The sequence below is a fragment of the Arachis ipaensis genome, chromosome B6 (genome assembly GCF_059453495.1).
Source record: "Arachis ipaensis isolate K30076 ecotype BB chromosome B6, ASM5945349v1, whole genome shotgun sequence".
NCBI lineage: Eukaryota > Viridiplantae > Streptophyta > Magnoliopsida > Fabales > Fabaceae > Arachis > Arachis ipaensis.
Window position 1 is genome coordinate 145,770,655 of NC_142441.1, and position 18,145 is coordinate 145,788,799.

An 18,145-nucleotide genomic window follows, 5' to 3' on the forward strand; every position below is an offset into this window, starting at 1 on the left:
CAAACATGTTATAGGAGGAGAAACAATATTAGTGGATGTCCCTTGAGCATGATTGCTGTTGCATTAGCTGGACGGCTGGGATCACTTTAATCACAAACCATATATTACTATTAATAGTAATTGTTATACTTTGAAAATAAATAAAAAGTTGTTAAGGGAAGGTTGAAGTCTCAAATGTTCTTCATAGTATGGACTTCATACAGAACATCTTGCAATATGAAGGGGATTAGTGTTCCTTTGGGTATGTGAAATTAAGGAGGTTATTTGAGAAACAGATTGTACATAAAGGTTCTCACTAGAGAAATTGGTAAGTGCAGCTTCCTTTGATTCGAGAGACAACCAACAGTGCTGCTAATTGGATGACAACAAATGCAGCAAAGTAATAGAGATATTATATGGAATGGCTAGAATTAGGATACGAGATGCAACATATTTTGCATCAAGACATATTTAGCTAACTTTTTCCTGTTTTCTTTCTTTCTTTCTTTACCTTGTACACCCAATAAATGAATAAATAAATGCCTTCCCAATAAATAAAAAAAGTACAAAAAAAACTTGTAGTTTTTTAAATTCTGAAGGAATTCAATGTTAATCGGGTGAACCGTGAAATGGTAGTTTGGGGGAAAGAAGGAATTTTTTTAGTATAGCTCACTCGCTTGATGAACAATACATTGAGGAGCGGTGTTTCTTGTCCGTTTGGGGCCCATCTATCGCTGTTCCTGGTGCCTGTTCATTGTTGAATCTTATCCTCCATTGTATCATTTTGAGCAACGATTTGGTGATTGAAAATTGAAATGGGTGTGTATGACGGATGAGACGCCATTACTAGAACACCTACGTTCTCCTCGCATAAAATTAGGAGTAAATTTCGAAAAACAAAAGTACTACCACCAAGAAAATAAAACGGGGCATTTTAAAATCTTAATGTAAAACTAGCAGTTCCTATGAAAGAAAGAATGAGTAAAGGGTGATAGCGCCACCATTTGTCGAAAACTCGAAATAAATAAGATGCAAGAGAGATTGGGAGTATGACGCAAGAGGCGTGCCATATTTCTCAATTCTCATCTAGTTTATCACCAGTGTCCAAAACAAAATTGCAAATAAACAGCTCATTATGATAACACCAGCAAAATCTGTATAAACACAAGCAGCGACATAAACAAATAAAAGACCACTTCGTTCACTACAATAATAATTCAAAACAGAAGTTCTTGAAGGAACAGTCGAGGCCCTAAAGTGCAAACATCTACAGAATACAGAGTACAGAATTTGAATCCCACAAATTCATAGCCAGGATACCGCAAAATCCTAATAGCAACAAAAACCCCTAATAATAAAACGGTCATCATAGAACATAAAACTACACAAGGCTCAAAATGGGCTCAGTGGTTTAGGAGCCTTGGGCCGCTGAATGCCGAAAAGATAAATTCGTTGCATCCATGAGATAGACTCTTCACCAGCGTGGTATTCAAGATGGCACTGCAAAATATTGAGAGAGAAAAAAAGGGTCAAGGGAAGCAGCCAACAGCACAAACCCCAGAAAGCAAATGTGTCAGTTAAGAAAGGACAATTCTCAGTAGGAGATAGTGTAGGGAACTTGTTAATAGAACTAATAAAACCAACTTTTATTGTTACTGATGTATTTAACGCTTTGAAAGTGTATATTGAAAACAAAAAAATTGGTTTCTCAATATTCCACCAAAGAAGCCTCATCAACTCGGGGTACAAAAATGTACAAATATTTATAATGCTATAGTTAACATTTCAGCATTACTTTTGTTATGAGCCGAGCAGTAAGTACTAATACAATATATACAAAGGACAATCAAGAGCAATCCAATATCAACAAAATCATAAATTTGGGGTGTCGATGCAAGCAAAAGTATCTAGTAGCAAGCACATTTGAATTATCAACTAGAATGGTTAATAGAAAAATAATCCTTAATCATCACCTAACTAATGGAAGGACCAATATAATCCATTGTCGTATCTTCAAGGGACTAATTTAAAACATCCTCAATAGAGGTAGTTAAGGAGTTTAAATATTGACCATTAACCCTATAGTTTGGCAAAGGATAACAAAAGGTATAAATCCAATTCTAAAATTGCATCCTGTAAGGCTGTAAGAAACTGAGACACCAAAATATTTAAACAAGCTACCAATAGATGAAAGATAAGCAAATTAACAGCACTAGAAAGAAAATGATTGATTGATTCTGGCATGCTAAGTGGTGTATCTAACCAAAACATAGTGCTGGACAAATATAGAAAATTAAAGCATTGGACAAGAAAGAACATACTGTAGGTAGAGGTATCAATCTGCTCAGGAAGTTGCTTAATATCAACCTCAAACCTGGACTGAACCTGAAATAGAAAAGAAAGGAAATTAGTAACCTGGACTGTGATAAGGATGGCAGATCACAGCTTGGTAAAAATCCAAACGCCCACTAAAGTTATAGTGAAGATTGCATTTCTGCAAACAGCAGCACTCACAGAAATAAACTGTACTAAACACCAATGTATTCAAAAATAAATCTATCCAACTTGGACTCTTTAAAGAATCTAAATTTTATAATTCGAAATTTTTTCATAAAATTGAAAAAGCTGAATGAAAATTTTTTATTCAACAAGGTGATATTTTTGGTAAAGCCACACTAAAACCATGCAAGACAGAAACAACAGGGTAGGGGGAGAGGTGACTTAGCATAAATAAAATAACAGGCTGAAAAATGGACATGCAAGGACTTCAGGGACTTTGTTTGACTTTGGTTGTTATGTTACGGCTGGACATGAAATCCCCCAAAACAGAATTTCTGGGTGATCCATGGTGTGGGTATTCGGAGCAACATCTATGTTGATTCAGTCAGATTTTCCAGTTTGTGAAGATCTGCTATGGAGTATTGTCAGTTCATGGTTTGATGACATTGCTGATAGTTTAAGCAGGTCATTTACGATGAGCAATCAAGTCTGCAAACATGTGAAATCAGAAATTTCGAAACATAGGCCAGGGACAGAATGCCAGAAAAGAGGGAGACTACTGAGATACCATAAATGACAAGCTAAAGAATATGGAAGGAGGACTACATCAAACTCAACAAAATGAACATAAGTGTCTTTGAACAGAATCACAAACCAAGCACCCAACCAAACAAGAGAGAGAATCAAAAACCATGGCACCAATGTATCAACCCTCAATACCATTAACTCACGAGGATTCTGGACTATTTTCACAAGCCTTGCCACATTTTCATAAACAATGTCAATCATCAAAAAAGACAGCATAAGTCATCATACATACATTGTTAAGGACATCAACGTCATTAGCACATGAAACAAATGTAATTGCTAGGCCTTTCGTGCCAAACCTTCCAGCTCGACCTACCTGCTCAGAGTTTCAGCCAGAAAGAAATTAGACTGCAGATAAGATATAACTAAGTGAAAAATGAAACTTAGAAATAGAAGATTTTCTAGCCATACTCTGTGCAAGTAAGTGTCTGCAGAATCGGGCATGTCATAGTTTATAACTATATTCACGCGTTCGATGTCAATTCCCCTACCAACCAAATCTGTAGCCACAAGAATCCTAGTGTGGCCCTCCTTAAAACCTTTGTATCGCTTTAACCTACAAAACCATTAACCACAATCAGACAAGATTTAATAGTGCACACAACCAAGCCTTCCCTGTTTTAGAAAAACAAGAAACATACAAAATGGGAAATCCATTAAATGGCCCACTTAAATGACACAACCAAAAATCCAAGTGCAAGCAGACAACAGCAATGAGCAACACAAACAGGAAGAGTCAATATAATTGCCCGCAGAACCAACAATTCAAACAGTACAGCTCAATATACCTTCTAAAAATTCAAAACATTAGCACTAAGTAGCAGATGGCTCTCAGTCATATCAAAACAATGACATTTACACAGACTAGTGCATACATGACATGAACACAGTACTTAAATGTTCTCAGAACCCCACTTTCAGGTAAAACCATTATATCATACAACACAAGCCTACAGATCAATTCCAATTAAGAGAAATATCCAAGTTGCTCGTCAAGGGTACACTAAATTATTAAAAGAAAAAAATGAATGATAGAAATTGTGAAACTTCCAGTGCCACACATTGTACTGTGAAAATGCACTTCAAAATTTTAGACCAAGTGTTTAACTTAAGTATAATAAAATAATATACTGCTCCTGCGATTCTGATTTATTACATTTTCTTGCTACATATTCTCCATTAAAAAATGAAATCATAGCAAACTCTAACATCAGATTCACACACATATCAACCCATAATTTAATGGTCCATTAATATCACACAATACAAACCTTTCTTCCTGGGACATTCCAGAATGAATACATATTGATGGAAAGTTGCACTCCACAAGTAGTTTGTCAAGCTCAGCTGCTCTGCTAACACTTTTAACAAAGATCACAACTTGATTAAAGTCCAATGCATCAAGAAGGTCATTCAGCTTCCTGTTCTTTTCCTCCTCTTTCAATTTAATATAGTGCTGCAATTTCAATCCCCCAATGTAAGCCATTCAGCTAACATATTATCTATCAAAAAATTAATTTGCAAAAAACGCACCTGCACAAGTCCATGAAGGGTCAACTTGGCTTCGTCGTCAACATAAATTTCCATTGGCTGAAAGCAACAATGTCACAGTAAATCATATTAGGAGCCTTCCTCAAGCTAACAGAATCCAGAACGAAATGAATGATGGATGCAGATCCCTTGAATCACAGTTCTGGTCCATCAGTTTTGTCTCCTTGTAGATACATTTTTTTCAGTCACACCATGCAAAATTCCACTGACACTCTGACACACTAAGAACAATGTAGGCAAAACCCCAAAATGCACTAGGAACTTACCCCCACAACAACCAAAACTCAAGGATATCCTAAGTTGTGAAAAGTCACATCTGATAGACATACTATTAGAGACAAAAACTAACTTCCAAAGTGAAACATGGAGGAAAAGTACATAAGAAGGACTACAGCCACAAGAAGGACAACAGTCACAGATAGGAGTTCCTAAAACAACCCAGCTAAGGTCTTCTAGCCCAAGCTATGGTCACACAACCACTCTTCACCCCACCAGTTGTTTGTACCATGAAAGTGGATTTGAAAACAGAAGAAACTATCCCGACAGAAACTCCTATCAAGAGTAAAATTTTCAGGAAGCAGAGCGTTGTAAACATTTAATGATCTCTCAGGGAATGCGAGTATTATGCAAAAGAGACTTCAAATACAAGTAGAGCTGGCCATGGGACATTACATCTTGCATAAATTTCTTGCAGACAGGACGAATTTCCTTGCTAAGTGTTGCAGAAAACATCATCACTTGCTTATCATGGGGAGTCATCTTGAAAATGTCTTGCACGTCTTTTCTCATGTCTGCATAAAGCGTAATAGGAATATTTAAAACCATATCCAAATTAAAGAGCACTCAAATATAAGATTGAACACAATTACAGCACAGCAATTAGACATACCCAGTGATTCCAGCATCTTATCACATTCATCTAAAATGAAATGCCTAACATTCTTCAATGAAAGGTCCTTGTCCCTAGCCAGTGCTAGTATTCTTCCAGGTGTACCAACAACAATATGAGGGCATTCATTTTTCAGTAGATCCTTATGAACTTTAATGTTGACACCTCCATAGAAGACAGCAACCTTGAGATCAGGTAAGTAAGTGCTGAACCTCTGAAACTCATGGCAGATCTACATGGAAGAAACCGAAAAGATATCTAAAATAAGATTGAGAAGATACTAGAATAGTAAATTACATCACCATTCATATAATAAACTTCAAATAAAATACCTGGTATGCCAATTCCCTAGTGTGGCACAGAACAAGTGCAGAAACTTGTCCTGCAACAGGGTCAATCTGCTGCAAAGTTGAAAGAACAAACACTGCAGTTTTTCCCATTCCCGATTTAGCTTGACAAATCACATCCATTCCAAGGATTGCCTGAGGTATGCATTCGTGTTGCACTGGTGATGAACCAAAGACGGTCGAAGGAACCGGTGGTAAGTAAAACAAACCTTTCTGACCCTTTGCAGGGCTACCAAAGCATATTAGTTGCCCAAAATAAGATTATATAGAAGTATTACCTGCGAAAAGAAAATTTGACAAATAAGTACGGTCAGAGATACGTCAATTTTTCAGTCTCTCAATCAGCGTGTGCATCAAACAAATATTACTGGCAGAACGATAACTTGTCAGGGATGCCAATGTGTGCAATATTGCAACAAAAATTGACAAGCTGTCTGGTAACCTCAATCCCAAATCTTAGCATAAAATTGGCCGGAAGATAAGCATAAACACAAGTGTCAAAAACTACATTAGAAACTAAAGCTTATCAAAACAATTATTCAAACAAAAATTAGAAATCTCAATGACTTGGGTAAACAATCAACAAAGAATTTTATTTCATCCCAGAAAATCAACAAAGGTAAAGGCATCCAAAATCCAATTAGATCTTTGGAGCTTGTAAGTCATTAGGACAGGTGCAACCGAAATGAGCCAATCACTATAAATGAGGATGAGTGATAACTTGCCTTCGGAAGGATGCTCAAATCCAGAGTCCACAATAGCCCGGAGAAGCTCTGGCTTCAGAAGGAAGTCTCTGAATCCTGAACTGTGGATACCAACATAGCCCCTGCGGACAAAACAATAACAACAACATAAAACATCAGACAAAAAGCAAAACAAAAACAAACCAAAATAAATACCAAACACAGTATTCACAAAACACTATTTTACAGGGATTTATATAAGCTCAACATTTATACTCCAAAACTCAACAAAAGGAGAAACAATTACAAGCCCAAGTAAAGGGAGAATGCATACGATAAAAACAGATCAGATATAACGGAAACCAAATAAAAAATTGACATGTTTCAACCAGCAAATCCTATTCCAAACAATCATTTCTATTTCTAACATGCGGGTTTTCTATTCGAATCAGATAAAACCATAAGCAAGAGACAAACTCACTTCTTGGCAGCTTCACCGTTGACTTTGGTTCCAACGGAGTCAGGTGCCTTCTCGTCCTCCTCTTCGTAGTCAAGAAGCTCCTCCTCGTATCCTTCGTCCTTGGTTTCTCCCATATTCTGCGAACCATTAAGTGTTCAATTATTCAAAAAATTGAAATGAAAGGAAAATAAAAAAAAAATTAGGGTTTAAACATAAGAACTCAAGTGTTTGTAGTTCTAGGGTTTTGGAAAAGAGGATAATACCTGCGAGAAGAGGAAATCGAAGGAATATTAGAGAGAGTGAGGGGTGTGAGGGTTAGGGTTTGCGAAGAGGCTGCAAAGAAATTTTGTTAGCAGAAAAAACAATATTTTCGGGGAAGAGAAATTGCGAGGCGTTTAAACCTCGTAGATTGACGAAAGAGTAAGAGAGAGAAATCGAGATAACACACTCAACCTAGCTAGGTTAGAATGCAAATCAATGCATATGGAATCCTGGAGGAGCTATCTACTATTTATAGGCCACACGATGATCTTTTTCGTATTGCCAAACGTGTCCCACTTGTTTTTTTTTTTTTTTTTCTTTTTTGTCTATTTTTTTATATGTTTTTTTGGTGTCTATAATTTTTGAGAAAAAGACAAATAGGTCCCTTCCCTTAAACAATTTTATCCCTGACTATTTGAAAATACTTTTAAGTCTTTTATCTCCTTAAAAGTTTGACAGATTAGTCCCTCCATACAAACGTCTTTGTCAGACTCAACTTTTAAGGAATGACTAATCTATCCAATTTTTAAGGAGGTGAAAGACTTAAAAGTATTTTCAAATGGTTAAAAACGAAAATATTTGCAGGACAAAAAATTAAAGATCTATTTATCACTTTCTCATAATTTTTTGTAGTTTGGGTATGTTAAGAAAATAGAAGAGGACATATTTATTAAAAATTCAAATTTTTTATATTTTTAACACACTTTTTTTAAATTGTTACATTTAGAATCGTTAACGAGTAATCTAAAAGCACAATTTTGTTAAATTTTTTATTTATAAATTTAAGAATTTAATTTCATGTATTATCAGTATAAATTTTATATGGATAACTAATTGTCTTGGAAAAGTGATTAATTTTTAAATATATTAAAAATTATTTAAACACATAAATTCGATTCAATAAGTATGTAAAATGGTTTAAATTAATAGTGCATTAAAATTAAATATTTAGTTTAATAATTATTAAAAATTTAAATTGTGAGAGAAATTAGCCTCCAAATTTATCAAAAGAACAATTTTTTAATTCTTTTTTCAAACTACCAAAAACTTATACCGTTATACAACGGAAAATAATCAATGTATTTCGCAATTTAAAAGCTTAGAGATTAACTACCAATAATAAACCACAAAAAATGTACCAAAATATTTTGGTATTGGCAAAATATTTTTAAATTTGTTATTAACTGTTAGTCGAAAAATATTTTGATTGGAATGAATCAGATCGAAATATTTAAAAAGGCACGTGCAGGTATAGGTTGAGAGTTACTCGACACAAGCTCGATTTCGGATACATTATTAAAATCAAGTGGGCCTAGTCGAATAGATATTCGAAGGAGAAATTAAATAGGCGCTTAAAGTAAGTGGATCGAAGGGTTACATAAGTAGAGAAGTTGAGGGCTTTTACCACATGAAGAATTAATGAGTAAACGTTAATTAGCCAAAAAGCGGGAACGGTTACTAAGGAGTGCGTATGCAAAACTGCACTATGTAATTAATTATCCGTTACAGAAGTAGACTATAAATACTAGAAAGTCTTAAGGAATAAGGGTTGGAACTTCGTTTCAGAAATTACTCACGCACTCTCACATCCCAACGACTTTCTGAATTTGCCTCAAGTCAATTATCTGTACTCTGTAGAGTTCCTTCCATTTGTTTTTATTTTCCGTTTAAAATTTCAGTAAACTTTATCTTTTAAGCAAGTTTATTTTTCAAGTTAATTTATCTTTCAAGTATTCTTTAATTTCTATATCCAATTTACATTACAATACTTTTAAATTTCATGTCAAAATCCTTTGACCCAATCGAAGGCACTTTACTACTTTCTTTAAATTTCAACGCAACTTTTTCGATTTCAGTATTGTTTCTTTTCGAAAACTTTATTTTTTCAGTTCTTTTATTATTTTACAATTTTCAATTTATCTTTCATCTCGATACCCATCTAATCGAAGACACTTTGATGCATCTATAGAAAACTGGTACCTACAAAAAAAGAATAAGTTTCGCTCACAAACCATTAGAATCGAACAACCATCGATTTGTTAAAAATCGACAAAACATTAACAAAAGCGTCTTTAAATCATTTTAAAATGTGTTAAAAATATCTAATTGTAATCAGAGACTTATTTTGTTAATAAAAAAACATCACATAATTTATTTGTCAATATCAGAATCTCAATTACCACATAAAAAATTTTATTTGTCACATTATTATTTTTCATTAACATAAAATATTTTAGTTCATGAGTGTATATTTTAAAATAAAATAATTTAAAAGTATTTTTATTGACAATAAAATTTAAAAGTATTTTTATTAATAATTTAGATATATTTTTAGTCTCTAACTACTTAATAAACAAAAAATGGTCACTCACACAATAAGAGGAAGAGGAAGAGAGCAAATTTTATCGAGTTGGATATACATTGTGGAGGAGTAGTAACAGGAAGGAGAAGAGGAAAGTCATGGCAGTAAGAGGTAATAATAATAGTGTTAATGGTTGTGATGGTCACAAGGTTCTAAAGGAGTAAGAATAAAGATCGAAAGTCATGGAAGTGTTAATATAGAGTCTATCACGGTCAAATCAAATTAACATTTGATCAATTTTGTCGAAAGAATATTCTTTCGTCAGCATTCATCTAATACTAAACTATTAATAGAGGATTGTTAGATAGTGGAAATCCAACGTGTCATGTTAGAAAGAGTTTGAGAGTTAGACATTTTATAGTATTATCTAAACAGTTAATTCATGTGTAGTCTCTCATTCAATCATTTATTTTTTTTTTTTCAAGTAAATTTTGCTTCTTAAAACAACTTCTTCCTTCAATTAATTTTCCTTCATCTTCTACTTTAATATTTATTTTCTCTTCCCTTAACATGTATCAAAAACCTAAAATTTTAAATTTGAATGGCAAAAAAAGGGTAACCCAGCATTCATTGTTCAGTTTGTATAGTTGCTTCAATGTCTTTAATATTTTCTGACAACTCCTCTTATTCTCTTTCACTCTCAATAGCGTTATTCACTCTTTCATTTCAATTAATTTTCTCCTTTTTTTTACCTGTTTTTCTAATTTTTTAGTGAATTTCAAATTTTGAATTTAACTGCCATACATCATACGAATCACTCTTATTTATAACCCCTTAATTTTATTATTCACTGCAGTTTTGTGGTTGTTCCTGCATTTTCTTATTTTTCAATTCGTTATCGTGGTGGTGATGGAGGGCGTTGTAAACAGATAACATATTTGGAACATTTAGAAGATTCTCCAGTAAGCTTCTTGGTACATTTTTCTCTCTTAAATTCATGGTTTCTTTTCCGTTTTTGTAATTGGGTTTACATCAAATCTTGAACTTTTTTGTTTTTGTTTTATTTTTCTTTTTGCCTCCTATTATACTGCAGTGTGGTTGTAGTTGTTACGCTCGGTGAAGAGCATGGTGGTGGATACAGAAGAGGAGACAATGGTGGTGGTGCTTGCTACAACTGTGGTGGGATGGGTTACATGGCCACGGAGGAGAAGGCAGTTCATCTTTTTCTCTGCTGCTAACTGCTTTTTCCTCATAGAGACTAACATTTTGTCTTCCTCGTATGATATCCCATTACACCTTCTTTCCATCTAATTAAATTGTATTGAGATTAGATTTTGGAAAAGTGGTAGTTGAGTTTGTAGCAATTTCTGACCTAAAAGTTTTTATTTTCCAACTCTTCTATTTTTTCTCTGATTCCTAGTGCAGTGTTCAGAAAACTCACGGCCAAGTCTAAAAACAAGCTTTGATTACTTTCGATTCCATAAATTTTCAATTTTGAGGTTTTTCGTTTGAGGTTTTTCAATTTTTTGTTCCATATTCTGAAATTTTGTGATTTTAATTCGATCTTATTTTTTCGCTTTAGTTGCATTTCGACTGCAATGTGAGGAATCCAACATGGGCGTCGGTTATGTATAGGAATCCAACATGAGCATCGGTTATGTATAGGATCTTCATATGTATCGTTTGCTCCGCTGTTTGTAGCATCTTCGAAGTGCATATTAGCTTCCTCAGAAAAGTTTTTTTGCTAATTGTTTAAATCGTGATGATTTCATGATAAGTTTTTTCGTGGATGTTGGCATTAGAAATCTAGTAAGACAAGTTAAACAGCTTGCTCTTCTTACTTGACACACTGGTAAGTAAGTGGAATGCATTTCAACTGTCTTGAAGAGGAGGGAATGAGGGTTGTGTTCTTTAAGGTGTTATATATGCAATGTTTGTTCATCTGAGCTCTGCCTCTACTATTCAGTCATCATTTATTTATGGTATTATAAATTTTGCCCTTTGGCTTTAATGACTCTGACAATTCCTTCCTTTAATTTCTCTTTCAATACTAACTATTTCTTATTCATTCTCACCTACATTTATTTTCCACCTCTTCAAACAAGTAAAAAGAATATGAAATTTCAAATTTCAATTTTGAATTGAAAAAACAAGTATATTTATAATCTCCTCTTTTCATTGTTTACTGTATTCAGTCGTTCTTCTGGCGCTTGCTACAGCTGTGGTGGGAATGAGCCATATGGCCAGGGATTGCAACCAAGAAGGACGCAGATGTGGAGGCATGCACGACGATGGTGGTGGCAGCGGATCCGCTACAACTATGGGGATTCTGGGCATTTTACAAGGGACTTCTAAATAAGTTCTTTGAAAACAAGGTTTGATCACTTCTTATGTCCAAATTTTCAATTTTAAGATTTTGGTTTGATGTTTTTCAAGTTTTTTTTTTCTGATCTACTATATTTTTACTTTTTGTGATTTTAAATTCGTTTTTTATTTTTTCGCTTTAGATGTGTTTCGATTGCAATGTGAAGAATCCAACATGAGCGTCCGTTACGTATGGCTTCTTCATATGCATCGATTGCTCCGCTGTTCATCGCAGTCTAAGAGTGCATATCAGCTTTTGGGTACATTCCTCTCTCTTAAATTCACAGTTTTCTTTCCATTTTTTGTAACTGGTTTATTTCAAATCTGGACCTTTTTTGTTTTTGTCTTGTTTTACTTTTTGCCTCATGTTATATGAATTCATATTCATAATACTGAGAAAATTCGAGTTTTTAGCTTCTCAAATTTGTTGTTAAAGTGTTTTTCGGAAAGAAAATGAATGGGTGGATGAGAGTGTCATTCTGAAGCATAGCAACATGGAACATTTTTCTGGCTTTATCACTCTGCAGGCTTCCTTCTTCACGAACACCTTTTTAATTTATTTTATTTTTAAATAACTTTGGCTAAAATTGATCAGAGCAGTGAACTATTTGTGTTTGAACATTAGCTCCTGAGGCATTGATATGAACAGAAAGCTTTCAGCTTATTTTGTCTTGGTTAGGTATTTTTTTCAACTGCTGATGTGTGCATGTGCCTTTGAAGTATATGCATACTTCTAGAATTTTCATGTTTAAATCTTAGTAGAAATTATTGTCATAAAGGATGCATTTATTTGTGATTTTGGGGGTGCAGAAAGTACATTTCTTTTTTTCACAATTTTAGTATTGTTTAATATGTGATTGTGGTATAGATGTTGTGGATGCATACAACTTTGGATGTGAACATTTGAAAATGTTACTGTATCTTAAATACTATGCAATATGCATTCTTTGACTGAACCAGTGAAATTTAAATTTCATATGGACTTTTCTCTTATATGGTACAAATGGGGATGGATTTGCAATTAGTAAAGCAACAGATAAAATTGAAGGCATTCATGGTAAGTCGCTAAATGAAGGTGAAGTGGCAGCAGCTATTGAAGAGAAAGAAACTCATGCTTTTGAAATTAATCCTTCTCAGGTAACTTAGTTGTGAGCTTTACAAAGATATTATTTTGTTCTTTTACTGTTATACCAATTCTTTTTTTTTTTTAGTTTTTCATCATTATTATTATGATTTGTTGATACTGTAAAATAATTTTCATTACATGTAACAATTATTTGAATCATTTGTGCACTTTCAATCGTGGTTGAAGCTTGAGTTTACATCAGATGGTGAGAAAGACATCTTTGATAAATAAGGTATTCTTTAGTATTTGATTGTCTTCAAAATTATTTATCTTTGTTGATTCTTATTATATTTTTTTTTTGTGATTTGTTTTTGTATAGTTTAACGGTATACCAAGGAGCTACATATTCTTATATTTTCCTAATAAATATAATTTAGAAATGTGAATAATAAGTTTAGCAATTAGTATAAAGAAACTATTGGGGCAGATTTTTTATCAAAAGAGGTGCAATAAGAATATAGGATTTTCACCTTACAACTTTGTGATTGGTAATTAGTTGTACTCTTATTTCTTTTTCCCCTTTCTTGGTGCTTCTGTGTGTGTGTTTGAGCATATTTATATGCATCAGTTGGATAACTAGAAAATGTTATGAATTTTGGAAATTTAGTTGACCATTGATAGAAAAATATTATGTGTTGAATTATTATATGACCATTTGTATTTAGCTCCTCTTTATTAGGCTTTGTGCATTGTGCATCCAATTTTTTTAAAAAAATAACCATTTATGTTTTTAAAATGATTTAGGACTAAGAAATTCTTGAAAGACTTGCTCATGTGATTGATAAATTTAATATCATTCGGTACTTGAGCAATTAAGTGGAAAAGAAGATTCTATATATATACGTGTTCTTTTTTATTTGTTTTTGAAAGAGTTATGTGCTAATTTTGATTTGCCTATATATTATATTTTCATTTTTTTTATTTGAGAGATATAATTTTGGCTTTAAAGATTTTTTATTATCATATTAAATTAGTTTATAACAATCTATAGAAATCAAAATTGTACACCATCTGTTTTTCTGGATAACAGGTTTGGTTTCGTAGCACAACTTTTTTTTTTTTTTTTGCAGTTTTGGTTTAGTAGCACTTGCCTTTTTCAGACTTCGTTGGAGAAAATAAGTAATCTTCAATGCTTTTGAATGATTTGCTATACAAGTGATACAATTGGTATCTCGAAAGAGTACTTTGAAAGGCTTCTCAACTTCAATCCATTAAGAAGTAGTCTATATATACAAATTAAAATTTGTTGTATCATTCGTTTTCATTGTAAATCTAACGAGAGACCAATATTATTTCTAAAGTTTATAGAATATATAAGTACATTGTTGACATATAAATAATTATTGACACGAATATTGATGGTTTAGTTTGAATCTAATCACTAATAAAATGGAATACCATGCCTTGGCATTTATTTTTAGTATGGTCAGAGATATTTTACAATTTTTCTTGCGAGATTGAAATAAACGGAACAAGTTGAATACATATTTTAGTATTGTAATAATTATGGTTGCAATTTTTAACAAATTGTCTAAAACTTTAATAGAAATACAATATGATTTTTAATATTTTATAATTTATCTTTTTAGTATATAAAAAATTAATGCATGTTTAACATTTAATTCTTTTAACTATTATAAAGATAATTAAATTTATAATTTAATATGCATTATGTGTTTTATAATGCATATTTTCAATATTACATCGAAGTAATGTTTTTTTTATTAGAGGCTAATATTAGAGTATAATTAATAAATCATGGTTTTCATGAAATCCTAAATATTTCTATATAATTATTAGAGTACTAACGTTCTATGTTTTTTTATTATGTACTTCTAAATAAAATAATCTTTCATTCATTTTATGTTTAATTTCATTTGCTTTCTTATCAACTTTTGTTTGTCTTTTTTTTTCATGCTTTTTAGATCCTTTTGTTTCTTAATGCATTTATGGCCTTTGTGTATAAAGAGATTTTTCATAATCTATGACTCCGGGCATTATATTTTTTATATATAGAGAAATCTCTATTTGTATCATTCAGTATTATTGATTAGTAAATTGTGGATGATATTTTTAAGTTGAAGTCTTGATATTTTTTATTAGGTAGTTCAATGTTTAATAGGAGGTTATTAGGTAACTCTATCTAATGTTGAACCAGCAAATATATGAAATTGTGTTTTTGTTATGTAACATGACATGAAGAAACTTTTTTACATTAGTAACGAATATGTAAGAAATGATTTTCAGTTTCTCATTTATGCTGAAAAATTTGTATATGTTAATTTAATTCGATTAAGGGCAGACATTAGGATTTTTAAGTATAAATTTGTTTGATTATGATACACACTATATTATGCATAAATGATGTATTTTGTTAATTCCAATACTAAATATTTTTCGTGCATCACACAGCTCATTCACTAGTTTACACTATGTTTGGTTTGATGGAAAATAAATAAAAAAATAGATAAAAAATGATATTTTTTTTTGTTTGGTTATCAAAAAAATAAGAATGAAAAATTTTTTTTGTGTGAGTTTAAAAAATTTTTCTTTTCATCACAAACAAGAAAACAAAAAAAAAAGTGTTATAATTTTGTATTTTTAATACTACCCTTAATTATATTATTATTGACAAATATTAATATAAATTTAGTTTTAATATATTATTATAATAGAAATTTATATTTAAACATTATATGTATTAGATAAATAATTTAAATCAAATATATAAAATTATAATATTTTATAATATTTATAAAATATAATAAAACATGAATAAATAAAAATATTTATACTTTATTTTATGATAAGGGTATTAATGTAATTTTATACTATTATGATTTTTTTTCCTTCTCACTTTTCTTTCTATTCAAACAAAAAAAAATTTTCTCTTTATTTTCTTTCCATCTATTTTTTATTCATCCAAACAACATACAAATAACTCAACTTTTCTTTCTATTTTCTTTTTTTTTTCTTTTTTTTTCTTTTTTTTTCCAACATCCAAACAAAGTGTAAAAAAAATACACTATTTATTTTGTGGTTATTTATTTAAAGATGCCAAATTAGGCTACTTTATAATTTTTTTTTGGTGACTGAAATAAATTAAATAAAGAAAAACAAAAGAAACAAAACAAGGAACTGCTTAAATAGAGGGACAGTCCCGTTTAAGACTACTCTTAAACTCCTCCCAAGGTGAAAGAAGCTTCACATGCGAAAGTTGTAACTTCATCGCCATCTTTGCCATAGTATCTGCCACCGTGTTTGCATCTCTCATAATCAAACGAAAGTCAACACGCCAATTCCAATGCATGATATCTCTTATTTTGAGTACCAGTGGATCAATAAACCCAAAACCATCTTGAGTAACAAGATTAAATGCTTCCACACAATCTGTCTCACAAATAACATCTCGTTGACCCACATCCCAAGCTAAGAGATATCCTCTCCAAATAGCAAACAATTCTTCTTGAAGAATACTATTACTCTCAATCATTCCCAAACACCCCCTTTGCCAGCTCCCATTACAATCTCTAATAACACAAGCAAAACCAACACTATCACCCGAACCAAAATAACTAGCATCACAATTAATCTTAAAAGTACCAATGGATGGGGGATTCCAAAAACCATTTAGAGTAGAGGGAAGGGACATACGTTGTAATTCAAAAATATTTCTAAGCTCATTTTCTGAAGTTAATGCCAGACAAATGACTTTTTCCGGAGGCCAAGTTTCGTGGGGATTAAAGATGTCGTTATTCCTTGCTCGCCATATCCACCAAAGTCCCGAAAAGAACTTGAACGGGTGCTCTCTGCTATGATACAAGAACCAGTTCTTCAAATCCAAAGGATGACAAGGAATATCCAACCTTTGCCAGACAAGCTGAGCTTTTGGACAATCCCGAATACAATGTATAACCGATTCCTGGCTAGAAAGACATCTTGAACACCTATCCGATGACGACATCCCTCTTCTAAAGCGAAAACTATTATAATTTGAAAATATTATTAGTGTTTTTAATGGAAATAAGTGTATTTGGTGTATTTATATATTAGTGGACGTATTAGTTGCTGAGTGCTGACTTAGCACGTGTCACGTCGAGGGCGTGTTACCAATACGGGGAAGGTGTGCTAACTCAACATAGGGGGCGAGATGTTCTGATTTGTTAGTGATGCAACACGTGGTCTAAGTATTGAGAGTTCTCTTTTAATGTTGCAAGTGTGAGGAGTGCATAAAATTAGTCTCACATTAAAAAAAAAATGAGAAGTTTATAAAATGAGAGACTGATTAACTTGACACTTATATATTAATTTCATACATGTACTGTATATAATTTATATTTTTTTTTCTCCTTTTCTTTTTCTCTTTTTTATTTCTGTTAAACGCCTTTTAAGAAGTATTTTTTTTATTAGCCGTTCCGTTCAATTATAACCTTTTTTTGTTATTTTAAATAATTTAAAAGGAAGTATATGATTTGAAGTAAAATTAAACCTATAATAATATATATAACATAACAAACTTTATTTTTCACGGTTAACAACATTGTATGTTAAAAAATATCAACAAAATTCTTATTTGCCTGTGCAGCTCAATAAGGGCTTATTTGTTTCATTTTTGTGAACTTAGTTGTCCATTTGATTATATGATAAAATAAAGCTTTTCTGTTAAATAAAGAGGTTCATATGCGCTAATGAGTAATAACTCAAATGGCATAGACTTCTCATATTCAGTTAAGAGGTCGCGGGTTTAAGTCACATATCTTTTCAAACTTAGACATAGATTAACTTAATCTCAATTGTTAAGGTGATAATATATAGTACTTGATTTGATTGATTGACCTTTCTTAAGATAGTATATTTTTATTCTTAATATAGAACTAACAATAATGTGTTTTTGAATTGTGATTTAGTGTAATATTTTTTTTAAAATGTGAGATGATTTAATTTAAGAAGTACCCCCCAAATTTTTTATAAAAAAATTAGTAGTACTTCATCAAAAATGAAAAATAGTTCAATTGGTTTAAATGCTTTATTATAACTTGAAATATCCAAGTTCAATTCCCATCTCATACATTTATTGTATAATAATTTTTAGTGAG

General features: G+C 31.9%; 1 protein-coding gene across 3 annotated transcripts; it reads right to left on the minus strand.

The window, feature by feature from the left end:
• Positions 1–1,098: 1,098 nt before the first annotated feature.
• On the minus strand, positions 1,099–7,536 carry LOC107605348 (DEAD-box ATP-dependent RNA helicase 15). 3 transcript variants are annotated; one of them, XM_016307205.3, is made up of 13 exons: positions 7,450–7,536; positions 7,260–7,329; positions 7,018–7,133; positions 6,579–6,679; positions 5,839–6,011; positions 5,507–5,738; positions 5,290–5,408; positions 4,600–4,656; positions 4,338–4,522; positions 3,478–3,622; positions 3,299–3,382; positions 2,301–2,364; positions 1,099–1,479 (listed from the first exon to the last, which is right to left on the minus strand). In XM_016307205.3, exons 3-13 carry the CDS (start codon positions 7,128–7,130, stop codon positions 1,469–1,471), a joined length of 1,284 nt encoding a protein of 427 aa, XP_016162691.1. In that variant the 5' UTR covers positions 7,131–7,133; positions 7,260–7,329; positions 7,450–7,536; the 3' UTR covers positions 1,099–1,468. The 3 variants fall into 3 exon arrangements, with proteins under 3 accessions (XP_016162691.1, XP_016162693.1, XP_016162690.1); XM_016307207.3 differs by having other exon boundaries at positions 5,839–6,131; positions 7,260–7,482; XM_016307204.3 differs by having other exon boundaries at positions 7,260–7,481.
• Between the last annotated feature and the right edge of the window lie 10,609 nt (positions 7,537–18,145).

What these genes read in the sequence shown, in the direction of transcription:
- LOC107605348 (XM_016307205.3), bottom strand. Translation starts at nt 7,130, where the DNA reads ATGGGAGAAACCAAGGACGAAGGATACGAGGAGGAGCTTCTTGACTAC. An exon ending in CCCTTCATGGACTTGTGCAG is followed by an intron (nt 4,523 to 4,599) that starts GTGCGTTTTTTG and finishes TTGAAATTGCAG; the next exon opens with CACTATATTAAATTGAAAGA. An exon ending in ACGTTGATGTCCTTAACAAT is followed by an intron (nt 2,365 to 3,298) that starts GTATGTATGATG and finishes TTTCTATTTCAG; the next exon opens with GTTCAGTCCAGGTTTGAGGT.